The sequence below is a fragment of the Cyprinus carpio genome, chromosome A1, assembly GCF_018340385.1.
Source record: "Cyprinus carpio isolate SPL01 chromosome A1, ASM1834038v1, whole genome shotgun sequence".
Taxonomy (NCBI): Eukaryota; Metazoa; Chordata; class Actinopteri; order Cypriniformes; family Cyprinidae; genus Cyprinus; species Cyprinus carpio.
In genome coordinates, this window is record NC_056572.1 from 21,910,938 (window position 1) to 21,930,653 (window position 19,716).

Genomic DNA, 19,716 nt, shown 5'->3' on the forward strand with positions numbered 1-19,716 from the left:
ACCAACACATGTTAAATGGTATCACTCAAAAGGCAGGAATCCCGGCACAAAAACGAATCCAATGGGACTTACATTACAGCTATTTTCAGTTCCATTTGGTGTAGCATAATAATGTGATGGATTTCTGTGTTATCCAACCACGCTGCCTTATGGTTAAGATATGGCTTGGTTATTTGTCATTTTGTCTCAGTACTGACAAGATGATAAATGTTGTATGTAGTGCTCTTTTGGGCCTGTGACGTAAATAACACAGGTTTGGTTCAAGATAGAAGTGACCTGTGAAATAAGCCACTTGAATAAGGCACTTAAGTCCAGATTGCACCAGGTTTTGTAGAACTATTTGTACCAATTTGTGTTTCAGTTCGCTTAACCTTGTCTCAGCTTCAGACGGCCTGCTCATGGACTGCTCACAGACCATCTGATACATATTACACACAAGGCTGCTGATAAGGGGCCAGGTTAGGCTTAAGGGAGCCTGTGATGACGGTTTTGTACAGAGCCCAAAAATTGCCATCCTGATTACATAAAAACATGGCAAGCAAAATTTGCCAAAAAAAAAACATTCTGGAATCAGCCCCTAATATTCTAGTATCATCAATTTAGTTTTTTTGCCCTAAACATGTTAAAGAGTAAAATGGTTGGTCACTCAAGGCCAATTTATACTTCTGCGTCGGGTGCGCGTAGTAGGTACGGCGTAGCATACGCATTGACGTGTACACGGGTCGTCACCTTCGCCGTACCCTGACGCGCACCTCCTCAAAAATGTAACTACGCGTCGCGACGACGCGGACTGCAAGATCGGTGATGGTCGCTTGGTAGTATCACGTTTCCTCCTACGCATTTCCGGAATGATCTTCTGCACTCTGTAGCCCGCCATTTTTAAATTCGAAATTCATTGAAGAGCCAACATGGAAATGGACCAAGTGACCGAGCGATTAATAGGAAAATACAGCCATCGTATGACTCCTCTTCGGGAGATTACAAAGACTGCCAGACGGCAGCGAATTCGCCTCTAACGTCGTAACCCGCTCGCGTCACGCGTTTCGGCGGTGTAACTGCAGAGCAAAACAGACATACGCAGAAGTATAAATGCTCACGACGGCGTCGCCTACGTGCAGGGGCGGACTTACCCATTAGGCAAAGGTAGGCGACTGCCTTGGGCCCCCAAAAGCCAAGGGCCCCCTAATGCCTTTCATATAGGAGATGCGCATTAAGCGCGGACACGCGAACGGTTGCTGTTTACGGTGTTTATGCACGACAATCGTCTGCGCGTCCGAGTCGTGCTTCTTGTGTATCCAGCTTGTAGCAAAATAAATGTTATGCATCTAAAGCTGACTGCCGCACGAATGCGAGGTCCCTCTTTCCCAGCGCGCGCTTCACACGTTCTCTTTCTGCGTTCAGCGCGCGGCTGAAAGGAGCTGCGCTTTCAGTTAAAACACTGATATGTTGCTTCTCTAATTTTACATATAAGTATAGCTGAAATCACAGCACAGCTATTGTCTTCAAGCTATTCTGTAGCCCGATTTTTATCAGACGACGCCCGATTATATATTTTTGTGCAGATTAACTTCTCGAAGGGAGAGCTGGTTAGTCTTAATGGGTCGCGTTTCAGTCACTATTTCATTTCATCCCGTTGTCTGACAACAAACAGTCAAATGTATCAATGAAAAACAGTTTTGAGAATTTAGCTGCATCAAAATACAGTATGTGGCACAGAGAGGCAAACAAATGTAATAATAAATAATAAATGTACATTTTGCATGTTCAGAAGTGAGCTGCCCTGTCATGCGAAAATGCAAACAGGTTTGTGTAAAGTGCTCAGTGCAAAGAAAGAGAAGTATAGGAAGCTAGTATTTCTGTTTTTTTTTTTTTCATGTGTCTAATAGACATGAACAAGTTCTTTGAAAAACATCTATGACCTATGTCTACTCTTCATGCTCTGTTAACTGGTTTCACTAATAATAAACATTTATTGCATAAATTAATTTTGCATTACAAAAATGCTTAAAAGAAAGTGTTACAGGTGTGCATATATGAAGATATGTCAGAGCAAGATATTTTCAGTTGAGACAGCTCAAACATGCATTTTAGTCTGGGACTAGCTTAAGCCTTGTCTGTGAAACCATGGGGAAAATATTAATTTAAGTTACATTTAGAACAGATAAAAATGTGCAATTAAGTTGCGATTATTGACAAGTTAACTCATGACAATCATGCCATTAATTGTGATTATATATTTTAATTGATTGACAGCCCTAAGTTAAAATGACTAGGCTTACGCTGGTAACTCACATTTTCATTCCTAGTATGATAAAAGTACCATTTATGAGCTGAGCTGTTTTGTTTTAGAGCGGTTACCGGGGAAACCACTATATTTCTGACTCCAAAAGCACCTCCTACTGCAGAGAATGAATGTGCATTTTCAATAATCCAGTCTGCAGTTTTTTGTTCAGACCATGCGAATATTCACTCACATAAATCCTGTTTTAAAATAATATAATAATTTATACTTCTGACGTAAATATAAAAGTTTCAGTTGTGAGGTTAAATCATTTTATAATTTATTTTGTTTATGTTAAACTAAAAAAACAGTAAATCAATTGCTATTTCGTGGTCTACATGAAATAATAAAGTATCTGCTAAATGAATAAAGTAAATTAAAGAATCCCATTAGAACATGTACATAAAAAATGTAAAACATTGGACACAACAATCTGGCACCATTGTGCAGCAGCAAGCATCACGACAAAAAAGGACCTCGAGGGTTGATCTAGGTAAATGTGTGCAAATGTATAGGGCCCCATTCCTATATTTGCCTGGGGCCCCCAATTCACTAAATCCGCCCCTGCCTACGTGCGTAGCCTACGACGTACACTACGGCGTACACTCGACGCAGAAGTATAAATCGGCCTTCAGGGGGCACATTTCTGTCTAAATGAGTAGTTGTAAGTAAATCAATTTCATGCTAAACTATGTGAAACTAAACTTAAAGGAAGTGTTTGTTTAATCATGTTATTCTAAACTTCTTCCGTGAAACTGATCAACTGTTTATGTCTGTACAATAAATTGGATTAGATTTTTGGTCATGTGAAAACAGTTTGACTTAGTTGAGGTTTGAGGTTTGTGTCACCATATTTGATGTAGTCTTTGTATGTGTGCACTGATCAGTGTTCCCTTTCAGTCGGTCACTCTCAACGTCACGTCGGTGACCGACGAATTGGGATATCGCTTCGATAGACCAATCTACTTCAAGTGTAAACTAAATAAGCCAATGCACACTGGCATTTAATTATTGCATCCAGCTGCAGCTGATCACAGCGTGAATAAAAGAAGGCAGCAGGTGCAATACATACCAGCTTTCTGTTCGGAGACGAGCAACAACATCATTCTGCTCCATCCAGTGTCTTCAAGTGAGCTATGAGTTCAACGCACTCTTGGAAGCTTCTGGTGTTGACGGTACAGCGCTTCATCGGTGGTCATTCTGTGTCAAGTGGGTTGTGCACTTCAGGCTGCACTGCCCCCTTGTTGTGCTGCAAGTGGCCAATTTCCCTGTGCACCTCAGCACTAAAAGAGCATTTCCCTAAAAGAACCTACTTCTCTAAAAGAGCTTCACAGGTGCGTCTTTATGAAGACGACAGATCGTCCTTATAAGGATGCCGTTTCACCCGTGCATTTCTGAATGTGGTCGTTACCTGGCACCGGCTGATGGTCACGATCGCTGTCTCTCGTGTCTGGGCATTAAACACACTGAAGTGGTTTCCGCCTCCTCCTGGCGGGGAGACCCGTCGCTCCCTTCCCGGGCCTGAAGGCATTCGGCTGGTCTAACTGGCAGTGCCTATACAGCTTGCGGGGAAGCTGCTTCCGCCTTACATAACACCCAGTTACTGCAGGTGCACCAGTCCAAGGCACTGAAGGACCTGCACGAGGGTGGTCATGATCCGGAAGTTCTGAAAGAACTCCCAACTACCACTGACCTCGCGCTCCATGCGACGAAGGTCACTGCGAGTTCACTGGGTCGTGTGGTCCAGGAACACCATCCCTGGATTACATGAGGGATACCGACAAGGTACGGTTCCTCAACACCCCTGTGTCCCAGACCGGCCTCTTCGGCAACGCAGTCGAAAGCTTTGTCCAACAGTTCTCGGCTGCACAGAAGCAGACGGAGGCAATCTGACACATCCTGCCGCAGCACCCCATTCTGCTCATCACAAAGGGCGGCCCCCTGCGTCCGCCCCTACGCAGCATCCACAGCAGCCTCCGAGGAGAAGACCCATGGAGATGCCCGATCAGGGTTGTGCTTACCTTTTTGTAGCAAGGGCTGGAGCGAAGGCTGTCTCCCTCCACCCTCAAAGTCCAGGTTGTTGTGATTACTGCATACCATGACCCCGTAAAAGGGAAGTCGGTGGGTAAGCATGTCCTGGTCATCAGGTTCCTTAAAGGGCCCAGGAGGTTGAATCCCCCCTCCCACTCAGTCAAGCTAAAGTTTCTTTTATTACAAACTCTGCTCCTGCTTGCACTGGCCTCCATCAAGAGGGCAGGGGACCTGCACACATTTTCGGTTGACGGTTCGTGAATAGAGTTTGGGCCGGCTGACTCCCAGGTAATCCTGAGGCCCCGGCACGACTAAGTGCCCAAGGTTCCCACTACTCCCTTCAGAGATCAGGTGGTGAACCTGCAAGCGCTGCCCCAGAGGATGCAGACCCAGCCCTAGCTTTGCTCTGTCCTGTCCAAGCCCTCAGATTAACTCAATTAGAAGTGTTGCATCCTCCTGGGCGCTGGCCCATGGTGCTTCGCTGACAGATATTTGTAGAGCAAACTTATAGATGTTTGGATTGACAGGCTGAGTAAATAATGACAGAATTTTCATTTTTGACTGAACATTTACACACAGTTACAAAGTGGTAGAAAGATACCAAAGAGATTCACATGAGAATCAAAAGTGCATTTTTATTTTTTTTTCTAACTCAGTGACACTAGATTTTAGCACGTTGCCTGCCGCTTCTCATGACTAATACTTGTCTTTGTGTGAAGATCAGTCCTTAAGTGAAATCTTCCAACTCCGCAAACATGTGAAGAGCCTGAAGCTAGAAAATATAGCCTGAACCTGAGCCGCTATACCATTTATGAAAAAGATACAAGGTAAATCTCATCCATTTTGACCTTCAGGGAATTTATCCATTTCACTTTAGAAAATATGGTGCTGCAGGCCAATGTGGTACAACACAAAGAGAAACAAGAAGGATGAATCACATTTAGGCAGATATAAGGTTTTGTGTGGTTAAAAGGCCACATATCCCACAGTTGTCTGGCAACAACACTGACATTCAGTCCACTTGCTTAGGTGCATGGTTTTAGCTTTATAGTGGATTGAAAAGTATTTACCTGGGCCTTAGCACAGATACATTATCATTTTTATATTTTTAAACAGTATAAATGGGTCTTTTCACGTAGAAATGGATAGCTTCCTTTATATTTTAGGAAGGATGTCATGCCGTCAGATTTGGGAAAACTTTCTCTTTGTGGAAAAGAGCTGCATGAAAATGTCTACTTTGTGAACAGATTTAAATGGAATGTGGATGAATAAATAATGAAACAATTTTCTGTTTTGGGTCACCAATTCCTTTAAGAACCTTAAACTTTCAAAGGGCATCCTTTCCAGCAAACAAAAATAATGTTTCCATGTGGGAATCCGTGCATTTAACCTGGAGGCAAAGCTCAACCTAGAAAATTTCCTGACGTAAACAGTTAAACCTCCACAGGTTAAATGAAATGACTGACATCTGCTGTAAACAAAGTCTATAGAAACTGCTGTTCCACTAGAGGAATTTTGGCTTTGGCTTTAATATGGCGTTTAGATGAATGGGGTTTTTATTTCCAAGATAAGCTATGATGACGAATCTCTGCTCCAGCGAAAGACTGACAGAATGAGAGGAAAGTGACAAGCCATGTGAGAGAGCATCATCACAAAGGTTTCCCATCTCTCCTCCCTCAGCCCACCTGTTTCGTGCTGGTTTATATCCTTCAGTCACTCATTTTTGTGTCTTGTTCTCTATTTCTCCTGTCTTTTAAGAAGGCCCTGTTCTTGTTACAGAGACTTGTCCTTTTCAGATCCCAATCTCTGTCCCTGCCTTATTAGAAATCCAATTCTCTGCCTCTCTGACCTCCCATTTTATCTCTTTCAACATTTTCAGCAAAACATCCCAACCAATCACAGTTTCGTTTGCCTCTATTAGGACGTAATCTTCCCTCCATCTTGACACTGCACATATACAGTAGGCTTATGCACATATATTAGAATGCATTACCATGTGCTTTAGACCTTCCAGAGTTTATTTTTATAATATTCACCACTGGCTGTCATAATAAGGCACAAACCCTATCATTTATTGAGTGTGCTGATATTTGGTGGGATCTATTCTGCTTGTTGAGGGCTTACTATCTGAGCTACAATGGTTACATAACCACTAGATTGTAGGTATCCTGGCTGAATAATGAATCATAGCCTATTGAACCACCCTGGAGGACCTTGGATAGCATCCTCCAATCCTCCACAGGACCTAATGATCACTACAACACAGATATCTTATCTTACCACATTACGTCCAAATGCACCGTAAATGTGTTTAGAGCAATATCAGGACAGAAATTTCCCTTAAAAAAGAAGAAGAAAAAGTAGTAGAAAACTGACACTTAAAAATATAAAGTGTTCGCTAAACCGGACTCAGTTGATGTAATTGCTGAGTAACTCTTCACTCGATCATGAAGCAGTGTCTCCTTCTCATTAAGCACCTGTCAGGCGCTCCGCGGCGCGCAGCTCCCACGCAGTAGATGAATCGCACGCGCTCTCGTCAGAAGGACTGAACCACAGCAGTCGCGCGCAGCTCCGCGCAGCTCCGCGCACCGACGTTCCGGGACGCGCACATTTCCATCAGTTGTAGGGAATTCTCTATCCAGGGAAATCGTGCTGAAGCGAAGACTTCCTCTTTGGAATCACTAAGCGTAAGTACTTAAGACAAATTACAAATAAGGTTTTGATCACCTGTTTGTTGAGGTGTATTTGTGTCTTGTGAAGGTTAATGGAAACATAGGCTACTGTTTTGGAGTGTGTGTATGAGTGTTTCTGAGTGTGATACAGAAAGATGGAAATGTGTAGGTACTTTAATTATTTATTGACTGTTTTTGTAATTATGTATAATTATTATTTATATTGATTAAATGCAGACAGACATTACCCTCATCTTAACTTGAAGTGTGCTAAAAATGTGTGTATGTGTGTGTGTGTGTAGACTGAGCACAACCATATATATATATATATATATATATATATATATATATATATATATATATATATTACAATTCATCTGAACTTTGAATAGATTTACTATTTAGTTAAATTAAATTTTAATTTAACTAACCTACTCTTCAATAAAATCTTATGCAGAAAATGAGAATTTCTTGCTCCAACCAAAACAGAGAATGAAAGCACAGTGCTGTATGAGCACAAGGATCCATAATCCCAGATGGTTTTGGTACAAGAGAACCCAGAATATGATGAATGATGATAAGGAATTCTTTAGCTTATATCTTCATCCATCCATCTATCTATCTATCTATCTATCTATCTATCTATCTATCTATCTATCTATATTCAGTATAGCTGATCTTGCCAAATATCTTCTAGTCCCATTTCTATTATTATCGGTATATAATCGATATATAATTGTTAGCAATTGTTCTACTCACATTTGTATCCATTAAGATATGTTATTTCATTATTTCATTATTTAATATAGATCTATTTATAAATATTGTATTATTGATTATCTATTTTAAATTATTATTTATATTGATTAAGTGCAGACAGATGTTATCCTCATCTTACTAACTTGAATATTGGGCTAAAAATGTGTATGGGATGCCATATGGGTTGCCCTAGAATATATAAATTAGGTTTTAGAAAATATTAAACTGGCACTGATACTTTTATCAAATATATACTATGTTCTTCCTTTTTTTAAACATTTTAAATAAATAAATACAATTTTATTAAATTATATGTATTCAAATAGGTAAGAGGAGTTAAAGTATTTAGTGGGACCCCACAAATCAGACATTTTATCAGCAGAAAAAAAAATATATAATAATTAAATAAAAATATCAGCTGGTGTATTCAGAACAACAGGGGAACGCTTGCAGATTAGGCAGGGAATAAATACTCCCCCAGAAAACAATAAAGATGTAGTTTAGAGACAGACTGTATGATTCATCATCGTGTCTTTGAAAATATAAACAACGGGGCAGATGCTGTATTGGTGGTCCCTGTGAAGTTATTTCAGAGATACGCTGTGACTCTCTGTGATGAAAAAACAAAACAAAAAAACAAAACAGCTCTGGGGCTGAATGCATGATTTTTATTTTATTTTATTATTATTTTTTTTAATACAAGGACCTATCTGTAGTACATAAGAATACAAATTATAATTGCTCATTTGTCTCAGACATTGTTTTTAGGTTTTGAAGACGATTAAAGAGCCTGATGTATGCTGCGCATATTGATAGACCAAGCGGCATCCTTATCTTTGCCTGTCCTGACCCTTTGGCCTATAGCAGGTGCCATACGTTCTCTCATATTTTATTCAGGGCCAGTCAGGTACATTTTGTTCCTTATACTTCAACCATGTGCATACAAGGCCATTTGTAAAAGATATTGATTGCAATTTGCCGGACTGTTCAAAAATAAATAGTTTCAAAAGATGTGATAATAATCATAATAATAGAACGATACTTTAATTGACACTGACTGTTCAAAATAAAGAGCTTCAACAGATGATGATGATTATAATTATAATTTTAAGATTCTGATAGCTATTTGACTGACTGTTCAATATATATATATAATATAAGATAAGATAATACAATATAAAGAAATATCCCTTCAATAAAAAGATGTCCATTTATGGTAGTTTTCTTTATATGACTAAGCATGATACCTGATACAGCTGGTGGTGGAGTGATACTGCAGGTACACTCTTAAAAATAAAGGTGCTTCAAAAGGTTCTTTAAGTGATGCCATAGAAGAACCATTTTTGGTTCCACAACGAACCATTCAGTCAAAGGTTTTTTAAAGAACCATCTCTTTCTTACCTTTTTATAATCTGAAGAACCTTATTTCACCACAAAGAACATTTTGTGAAACAGAAAGGTTCTTCAGATGTTAAAGGTTCTTTACGGAAACATTTAGACAAAAAGGTTCTTCTATGGCATTGTGAAGCACCTTTATTTTTAAGAGTGTACCTACAAAATGTCAAACAGATATTCATGGCATGATAGTGGTATCATTCTGACCACGTATCACAGATTTTTGATTTCTGACTAGTAGAACACCAACTCCTTTGGCTTGCTTCCTAAAGATATCAATCACCAGCAGACACTGTATTGGCACAACATGACTGACATTTAGTTCTCATTAATTCTCTAAATGCACACCCAATGGAGATTCAATTACTGGATGAAGAATAGAGTTTAGATAGAGTGACCGGTGCATGTAGTGGGATATGAAATATCCCGTGAGCCAAGCAAACAGTGAAATTAAAACAAAATGAAATTCCTTCGAAGATGCAAAATAATTACTCAAATCTCTTATGGGGTGCTTTTGGTGTGCAATGAGTTTGAATAAGGGGGATTTGTTTATTTTTATGTATTTAATTTGCCATGAGGTGATATCTTCTAATATTGCATTAAATATGTGGAGATGTATAAAGAAATATTTAATTGCTTTGGGGTTTAATCTGTTTTATTATTTGTCTCCATCGTAATGAATATGTTGCAAATAGTTGGCCTGGGCCGTTTTGATGTGCTTTGAACCCAGGATATGTAAATGTGCTTGGACATTTGGGCTAAAAAGCTATGTAACATAAACATCTGAATACCTAATGAATGGGCTCTGATTTTTTCCCCACAAAAATCCACTGACCATGAGCTGATGTAACCACAACGTAACATCAACAAATCTTATTTAGCACCTCACACACTCCAGTTAATTGGACGTCATTGAGAACCGGCCGCTACGCAAATTTAGGTAATTACATCGGCTTTGTTCCTGAAGGTGAAGAACAAGACTGTGTTTGATGCACTTCCAGCTCATTTCAGAAGAGTGCGTCGTTATTGATTGAGGCCATGTGGTCAGACAGCCTGTAATGATCTTGTGATCGTACCCATAAAGATTTTAGTGTCCAGAGGCATTCCATCTGTTGACATCCATCTGAACCAAGATCTTATGACACCTGTAGGTGACCCAGGTGGCCCTATGTGTACAAACATTCACACCATGGCATTTTGCATGCAGCGTTTCAAGACATTAATTGATGGACTGGAGTCGTGTAGAAAACTTGTGGATTATTGTTATTATGTTTTTATCAGCTGTTTTGACTCTCATTCTGATGGCACCCATTCAGTGGATCCATTGTTTAACAAAATATGTAATGCTAAGTTTCTCCAAAATGCCAATTTTCAGCTAAATTTCATTTTTGGGTGAATTATTCCTTTAAAGGAATATCACTGTTATACCAAGCTGATCACCAGTCCAACACCCAGAAGGATTTTTGGCACAGCCAGTGCTGAAAGTTTGAGAAGGACAGATCTTCAGTTATTCTGCATCTGGCAATGTGTTCTGATATCTCTCCATGACAATCTGTTGTTGTTCGCTCTCTAAAGTAGAGATTGCAAAAAAAAGTGCAACCTCTTGAGATGTGTTGCATAAGATTTATGTAGCCTACTCCAAGGCACAGTTCTATATTTTGGTTAAAAATGAGTAAGTCCTGAGTGAAATTTCTTCTTCCAGATGGTTACATCAGACCATGGGATGAATCAAACTTAAAGTGTACACCTTTCTTAGTGGGGAATTGGAATTCAATATAGATACTTCAAATTGATGCTATTTAATTTTTTAATGCTGGGTACCGTTTTATTGTGATTAATTCATTACAAATTTTATTCAAAAGTGGGAAAAAATGTTTCTGTAATGTTTAATCTAAATGTTCTTCCTCTAAAATGACAGTTTTTCTATTCACGTCAATAGGAAAAGTCAAAAGTGCTAGTTAAGGAAAATCAGTTTATTTGAATTAAATGAAAGGCTGAAAAATATAGGGAAATAAATTTTATAGAGTGTCTATTACACTAACTGCAAATAGTCCATCTTGATGGCGAAAGCAATTTACATGAACTCTGTCCACCAGTTTCTGCTTGAGCCAGACAAAATGACAATAGAAACCAGTAGCGTGGAGAGTAAGGAGTTAGTTGTTGACATGACTGATTCGAGTTTGAATTTGGCATTTTCTGATCACATTCCTCTTCTCTTTTTCCCCATCACATATCAGCTCAGAGTGGTGTTTATTTTCAATAAGAAAGTAGGAATAAAGTGCTTAACATGTATTTAATGTGGTGTCCTCGCATTAATTGGGAAGTCTGGCAGATCGACTGCTATGCATACATAAAAATAGTACTATATTAAAGGGGTCATATGACGTTGCTAAAAAGAACATTATTTAGTGTATTTGGTGTAATGCAATGTATTTATGCGGTTTAAGGTTCAAAAAACAAATTATTTTCCACATGATGTACATTATTGCCAGCTATCCAGTGTGTTGTGATTGGCCAAATGCCTCAAGCATGTGATGGAATTGTTACTCACCTTACTATACTGTGATGGCGTCTCCCGGCACAACGAGACAAAACCAATAAAACCTTTTACAAACGAGGCATTTGTTGCATCCAGTGGGGACATAATTACTGATTATAATGACTTATACTATATTTTTATGCGTTGCGTTGCGTATCACGCTGCGTATACATAAAACCATGTCTGCATTTATGATCGGAGAAACGACAAAAAACAAGCGCTACTCTACACTGCTCAAAACTCACGTTTGAATTGTCAGTGGCAAATCCTTTATGAAAACATACTTACAGGCTATCAGTCAGAAGTGACAGACTGTCCTTGCAAAGATGAAATTGCCCCACTTTAAAGAAACAGACACCGGCATTGTAGGCTACTCTCCCAGGAAACAATCCTCATCCTCCGTAAAATGCACTGCACACATCTGAATATTTGGGTTGATATTTGTAAATACAACTTAACCACTGATTTCCTCACAGAAATCACCTTTACTGAACAGCAGGTTCAATCTTATTAGATCTGATCTAGCACTATTTGCACTTAATGCAAATGGAATGTAACTATAATTTATACATAGTACTACTTAGTACACTTATTGTAAATAATGCACGTAAGTGCAAACTGCCTCTGTCTAAATTATAGCATATCTCCCAGCCCCAATAGTCAGGCATTATCCATGTGCATTTATTATACTTTAAAAAGGGATAAGAAGTGGTGAGGTGCCAGCATGAAATCCAATGTGACCCTATTTACTTTTTTAATACACAGTGCAGGTGTTATTGTGTATGATTCATTTGCTTCAGAATCTTTTATCAGAATGTAATAACTTGCTCTGAAATGACTTTCCCTTTCAGCTGTTTTCATTAATCCCTTTTACTTTTCAGCCCCTCCTCTCCGACCGCCTGCTTCATTTTGATTTGTATAACAACCATTTCTCATGATCCAATCCAATCAAAAATTTATCAAATAAAGTCTCGCCCTACATTCTTTAAATTTCCTGTTTCACTTGGAAATATGCCACATTTTTGCATTGAATGCTAAAAACATTCATTCAGAGCATCCACACTTGAAATACACTGAAAACAATACACCATATTTCATATCTTCTCTATCCAACCATGACTAACAGACAAAATATTTGTTTGTTTATGATTTCCTAATTTACACTAGGACCATGTGTCAAGGCTGATGAAGCCCTACCTAGCAGCTGCAAAAACAGTGACAAATCTGCTGCACGATATTAGTGCTCAGTGAATTAACAAAGTAGGTCATTTGGGAGGGAACTGTGAGACATTTCAACGCTTATATATTCACTGAAACTTCTCGCAATTACCTTTGGTCTTTTGAGATTCTCTGAGGGGGGGAATTGCCATCTAGCATGTAACCCAGGCAGGGATTTGAATGTCTTCAAGGCATATCACATATGCAAATACTTTAATAGAGTGTAAATCAAGAAATTATTTGTGTGAGATACACAGGCCCTATTGCCTGCACACCAAGAGTGGATCCTGTAATTTGTTTTCTTTAGCAGAATCTGGCTTTTATCTTGTATATATGTAGAGAAATAATAATTTTCTGAAAGAAAAAAAGGTCTGATGTCTTGTTTTACATACTCAAGAAATTCATGTTTGATATTACTGTGAGTGAAAGGTCTTCAAATGCATGAATGTTAAGAAAGTTGGATAAACTTGATTTTTTTTTTCACGGTTAAACAGTTAAACTAATCTGATATTCAGCTTAACCTAAACTTTGTTTAAAAACCTGGTGTGCTTCCACTGCACTGTGAAAAATGAATCACCAAACTTGTGTGGAGCGTATTAGATTGACAGGATGGCGCCAACCTCTCTCAGTGTTAAAAGCATCTTACTGCCAGGCCAGATTACAGCTTCACCAGGAGTGACGCAAATAGTAAACATTTTAAATTGCTATCATCTGGCTTGACATGCATAAGCATAAATCCTATTCCCGCAAACAGAAAACTAAACAGTGATAAGTACCTTTTAAGTAATGTACCCGGCATATTTTTAAAAATGCCATGCAATGCTCATATGCAAGCCTTGTGCTCATATGAGGTGATAAATTTGGACAAGGGGGCGAGCAAGCAAATTTACCACCTTAAGAACTGCATAGCAAACTGAATCAGATAGACTGCTTGAGTTTACATTTGAAATTGATGTAAGTCAAAAATGCTGGGGTGTTTCCTCAGCCATGGGCACTAGAGCACTTAATTAATTTGTCGACTAACAATGTCCAACAGTGAATATCCTACCAGGTTGGAATATCACAGAAGTATGTATTTTTTACTCAACTTTAAATTATGTATTGTGTTTAATGTCATTTTTAACATTTTTTGAAATAGGAAGGCCAATTCCTTTGTTGTGCTAAATGGTGCCACAACTGGGGGAGAGTCTTAATGGATTAAATACTTTTCAGACAATGAATGTTGCAATTATTATTATTATTTTTTTACAGTCTTGGTTTCGATTATAGTTTTAAATGTAATAATTCATATTTTAATTAATTTAAGATTTCATAGTTTAATGTTAAAGGTCTGGAACAAAGTTATAACAATGAAACAGATCAATTTAAAGCATTTGAAAATAAATGATAAATACAAACTCCCCATGTTATATTGCATATAGTTGCTGTTAAAAGGGGGAGTGTTTTTTTTTTTTTGCAGAATTGATGACATATATCTGATAACAATTTTGTAATCATAAAAGTTTTAATCTTCTTTTTTATTGTAGATAATAAAAAAATGTCTTGAATTAGTGAATGATGAAGGCATGTTTCCATGTCAGTTTTACTATGATCTTCTTATAAATAAAATCTGTTTTGAAATCTGTCTGCTAGACTATATATAAATACACATGGGAAATACATTCAAAAAAATACCCACTGAAATAATGAGGTTATATAACACAAATTCTCTGGAGTTGTGTCATGGTTTGACTGATTTACTTGTATTGACTTGAGGCTTGTGTTGGTAGAAAACATGCTTTTAATTTCACACTTCATGATATCAATGTAAATCGCAAAGTCAGTGTGTGTGTGTGTGTGTGTGTTTTCTTTTTTTTTTTTTTTTTTGAAGGGAAATGAGTTTTGCTCTTGGTCATACTATTTCTTTATTCATCTCTTACAGGTCACAACCGTACTTTCACCATGGATCCCATCAATTGCTCAGCTGTGGATCTCTCTGATGTTCTGGCCAGCAAGATGAGTCCCAGTAAGATCCTCCTCTCCCTGACTCTCTCTATTCTGGCTGTGGCGACCACCACTATCAACTCCCTGGTCATCACTGCTATTCTGATCACCCGCAAACTCCACCAGCCTGCCAACTACCTCATCTGCTCTCTAGCTGTGACAGACCTCCTAGTAGCTGTTCTAGTGATGCCTGTCAGCATTGTGTACATTGCAGAAGAGACGTGGGTTCTCGGTCCGATCGTGTGTCACCTGTGGTTGGGTGTGGATGTTACGTGCTGCACCTGCTCAATTTTACACTTAGCCGCCATTGCGCTTGATCGATACCGCGCCATTACCGATGCTGTGGCCTATTCCCAGAAACGCACGTATAAAAGAGCAATCATAACCATTTTTGCCCTGTGGACACTGTCTGTGCTGGTGTCTCTACCACCTTTAGTGTGGAGGAAATTCCCTGTGGAACACAAAGATAGGGAGAGGGAAGTCATGGACTGCTTGATTGAGCACGACCACGTGGCCTTCACTGTCTACTCCACTTTCGGAGCATTCTATATTCCACTGGCTCTCATTTTAATTCTTTATTACAAGATCTACAAGGCTGCGGAGATGCTGCGTAACCGTCGAGGGAGCAGCCGATTAGTCAAACAGACAGTGTGCAATGTCATACTTCCTGGAATTAGCTCTGAAAAAGACATTGCCCTCAGTGCCAACACACTCTGCCCAGTCGAGAAGTCATTTTCCGATCCATCAACAGATGGGGAAAAGGCGCGTATTACTTCTTCATCAGGTGATCTCATCAAGGTCCGCAGGAACCCAGGGGCCAGGGAGAGACAGGCGGCTTTGACTTTAGGACTAATCCTGGGAGCCTTTGTGATTTGTTGGTTACCGTTCTTCCTGAAGGAGGTGATTGTGAATATTTGCCCGACCTGCGGCACTTCCGCTGTGCTTGCAGATTTCCTCACCTGGCTTGGGTACCTTAATTCCCTTATCAATCCGCTAATATACACCATCTTTAACGAGGACTTTAAGAAAGCATTTAAAAGACTTCTGCCCCTTTGCTGCAGCAATATCCTGTGAAACTGACATGGGAGAGAAAGAAAAATATGTGGTTTTAAGCTGCAAATTACAATGACAATCCTACTGTAAATCAGTGGACTTCTGCAAGAATTACACATCTTTCAGAGACATTTCATCGGTATATTGTTTATATAGTGCCTGTGAATAAATGACTGAATACATGTATTAAAAACAACAACAACAACAACCATTTGCGCCACTTAAAGTTTTATAGAAAATTACAAATTGTCTGGTGCACAAATGTTATGTAAATCGACTCCACCAAGGGGTTAAGGTTTGGCTGGTTAGCATGGTCCAGCAGCCTCTACTGATATATCGGAACTACAACATCTTGTTCCCAAAATAATTTTCATTCATTAACACCCATTCAAAATGCCACCTTGGAATTATAAGGTTCCCATTCTGAGTGGTTTTAAGATATTGAGCTTCAAAGTTCAAAGTGTCATTCATTGATACTGTATCATAATCCATAAAAAAAAAAAAAAAATTAACAACAATAATGTGCATACCCTTATGTTGTTCTTTAACTTCAGACAGAACTACAGCACGTCTTTCGTTAAGTACATTGTAGAACAAAAGGCTACAGAACTTTGCACAGTCAAAACTAATCAAGGCCATGCCCAATCTGATGCAGGACAGGATCGTATAGTCTCATATTCAGTTTCAATTTTGATGAAATTATTTAACTGTGCTCTGATTTCAGAGTTAAATTGATATAAACTTTTGTTTCTGTAGAGCTTTCATGTCATCTCTTTCCACAGATGTAGCCTAATTCATGTTGTGAGAGTCGAGTCACTATCCCACTACCGTGTAACTTATATTTATGCCACTCCACCATTGTGATCGCTTGAATATACAGCTAAGTTATACATTCAGAATTGGATTCCTTATCATGCTAAAAAAAAAAAAACAAAAAACATACTCTCACGCACCATGATTGGTCGATTACGTACAATGTCTGCATGTTATTGGTCAAATGATCACTACCTTCATTAAGTATGAAAACCAAAGCCAAAGCCTGGATATTTTAGACAATATAGAAATCCTGGCCAGGACGAGTCCTGGGAAAATAGCACGTTTGGTCACCCTAGTACAAGCACACTTGGGTTTTGTTTTTAAACCAAATAGCCTATACAGTTTAGGTGTACCACCAAAGTGACCCCAGACCATCCTAATTTTTGTCCACCCACACAATCAAATTCAGAACCCACCTAATCTGGCACTTCGGGACATTTAATTATTGTTGTGCAGGAAAAATATACTTACACTATTAAATTAAAAAAATATATACATATTTTATTGTTATATTGCTTATAATGAATAGATGTTGAGAAATATTAAGAAGTTTGATGTCTGTCTTTAAGAAATTAATGAGGGGGAGAGTAGTCAATGATGTCCCGGGTCGCTTTGCATATAAGGGATTGTAAACATTGAAAAATGTTTTAATGACTAAATATAATAATAATAATAATAAATATTAATAATAATAAATATATATTCTTACAATTAAAATATTTCACATTTAATCTTTCCCGCTGTCACAGAGCAGTCCGGCGACATGACAGAGAAAGCTGATCCTGATTGGTCATCTTGTGTGCATTCGAAGTGCTGATTGGTTCACAGAAAGTTTGACTTTGTAAACCTTTTTGTTTTCTAAGAAAAAAAGTCCTAAAATGAACACACAAACACGTCACATAATGTAAATAAGTTTTCACAGAATGAGAACGTTAATAACCTTTTGACAAAAATGGTGATAAGTTGCGGTGTATATTGACTGTGCATAAACAATTTTAAACAAATCTTCAATATTTTATTATATATTAAGTGTTTTGCCTGTGTCCAATTTTTGGAAGTCTGTTAAAGTGTGAATGCCCTTTACAGTGCAGTGAAGGACTTTGGATTGCATCTTCGTGTTTTGGGATCACCCTTGCCATGATGTCATTTTCCTCTGGCTCCAGAGTGATTATGTGCCCAATAAGTGGAGTTAGAAATATTGTAATTAAGAGTTCTAAGCACATGAATGACAGAACAAAGCCGTATTTACGGATGGGGAAACTAGTGACTCTAAATGAAACCAGTTGCGATGATTTAAAACATTGTGGATACAATGATCTATATTATAGATGGTATACCTATATCATTAAAAGGAAAGTATTTTGCAAGTCTTACATACTGTATTTCAATGATTTGTAGTTTAACACATACAAAGTTAATTGTTCAATTTTCAGATCATGTAGGCCTAATGTTTAGTTTTAATTTGTATGAAAGTGCTTTTTTAAAATAAGTAATAGAAATAATTTTCACGATTCAGAACAAATTTTTCTTTTAAACTTGAATGTGTGATATGCAATAATGTATTCTTGACTCATGAGGTATGAGCTTTCCAGGTGCACTTGATAATTCAGAATATATTGGCAGAATACAGTAGACCAACCCTGGGACTACAGAATCAATACTGCCCTCTGTTGGATAAAAACTATTTTATTAGCTCAATTGACAGCAATTCAGCAGCAGGTTGAAATTCCTAGTTTACAAATCAAAGACACATTTAAAAAGATAAAACACTTAAAATCCACACATCAGTTCTGAGAATAGTCAAACAATCTGCAGTCACACACGGTCCAAGCGCTCCCTTCCATTCTGAGATGCCACCATATACAGACCCCCACGGGACGCTCTTCCTTTTGGGCAAGAACTACAGAGGAGTCCTCCGCCAACCAGCATGAGAACCGCTGCTCCCCAACAGATAAAGATAGCTGCTCCCAACTCCCTCTTCTGAGCATGGGCCACTAGAGGATTGTAGAAGTCCCCAATGACTTGATGAGCAGTCCAACTAGATGGCACCAAGCCCAAGACCCCCGCAGTTACAAATAAGGCCCCTCCTGCTACAGTAACCCGAGTCTTTGCAAATCCATCTGGCAAGCAGTTAGTGCACTTACCACCTGCAAAACTGGCAAATATTGCTATTAAACCAACAAGAGAAGCAATAATAAGGATTGCTCGAGAGGCCTGTAGGTCTTGAGGAAGAGCCAGCATGGAGTCGTACACTTTACACTGCATTTGGCCAGTGCTCTGCACCACACAGCTCATCCACAGTCCTTCCCACATAATCTGCGCAGTCACAATGTTGGTCCCAATAAAAGCGGTCACACGCCACAGAGGAAGCGTGCATGATATGATGATGCCCAGCCAGCCAAGAACACCTAGTGTGGTTCCAAACAGCTGCAAGCCAGTAGACATGTCTGTAAAAATGTGAGAGACCATTAAACCAAAAGGAAATACATTATGCAAGTAATATTTCCAAAAATGAATTGAACCAGAAGGCAAGTGTTTTTGTAAAACAGTTTGAGGCACATCCAACAGCAAACTGATTGGTTTGAAAGGGATTTCTGTGTGAGCTGAACTTCACTTCTCTAGTGTCCTGATGATGTATGACTACAGCTTTACTGCCAAACTGTTGGCAATACAACTTGCACTGATTTTATTGTAATTTGAGGATAAGAACCAAACTGTTAAATTAAAAATCTCCTCAAAAAAAAAAAAAAAAAAAAAAAAATACTTCTTGGCCTACCTGAGACCTTCAAAGCTGTAGATGAGGTTGCAATTAAATGTACCCGCGTCAGCCTAATCACAATGGTTTCCACAAAGCCCTGAAATAAAAGCAAATAAAAAAATATGCGTATGTGCAATAACTTTAAAACAATTATTTTAAAAGACTTGTCACGCCAACAACAAAGTCCATATGCTACATTCACTTATATTGA

General features: G+C 38.5%; 2 protein-coding genes across 2 annotated transcripts; one reads left to right on the plus strand and one right to left on the minus strand.

Annotated features, from left to right (window-relative positions):
* Positions 1–6,883: 6,883 nt before the first annotated feature.
* Positions 6,884–17,609, plus strand: LOC109063716 (5-hydroxytryptamine receptor 1F-like). Its single transcript, XM_042757534.1, has 2 exons — positions 6,884–6,999; positions 14,817–17,609. The coding sequence occupies exon 2, from the start codon at positions 14,837–14,839 to the stop codon at positions 15,950–15,952; it is 1,116 nt and encodes a 371-aa protein (XP_042613468.1). The 5' UTR covers positions 6,884–6,999; positions 14,817–14,836; the 3' UTR covers positions 15,953–17,609.
* An 808-nt stretch (positions 17,610–18,417) lies between these two features.
* LOC109068781 (claudin-like protein ZF-A9) lies at positions 18,418–19,703 on the minus strand. Its single transcript, XM_042757598.1, has 2 exons — positions 19,524–19,703; positions 18,418–19,194 (listed from the first exon to the last, which is right to left on the minus strand). The coding sequence occupies exon 2, from the start codon at positions 19,190–19,192 to the stop codon at positions 18,563–18,565; it is 630 nt and encodes a 209-aa protein (XP_042613532.1). The 5' UTR covers positions 19,193–19,194; positions 19,524–19,703; the 3' UTR covers positions 18,418–18,562.
* Positions 19,704–19,716: the final 13 nt, after the last annotated feature.

Excerpts from the sequence above, each read along its gene's own strand:
- LOC109068781 (XM_042757598.1), bottom strand. The coding sequence starts at position 19,192 with ATGTCTACTGGCTTGCAGCTGTTTGGAACCACACTAGGTGTTCTTGGC.
- LOC109063716 (XM_042757534.1), top strand. The coding sequence starts at position 14,837 with ATGGATCCCATCAATTGCTCAGCTGTGGATCTCTCTGATGTTCTGGCC.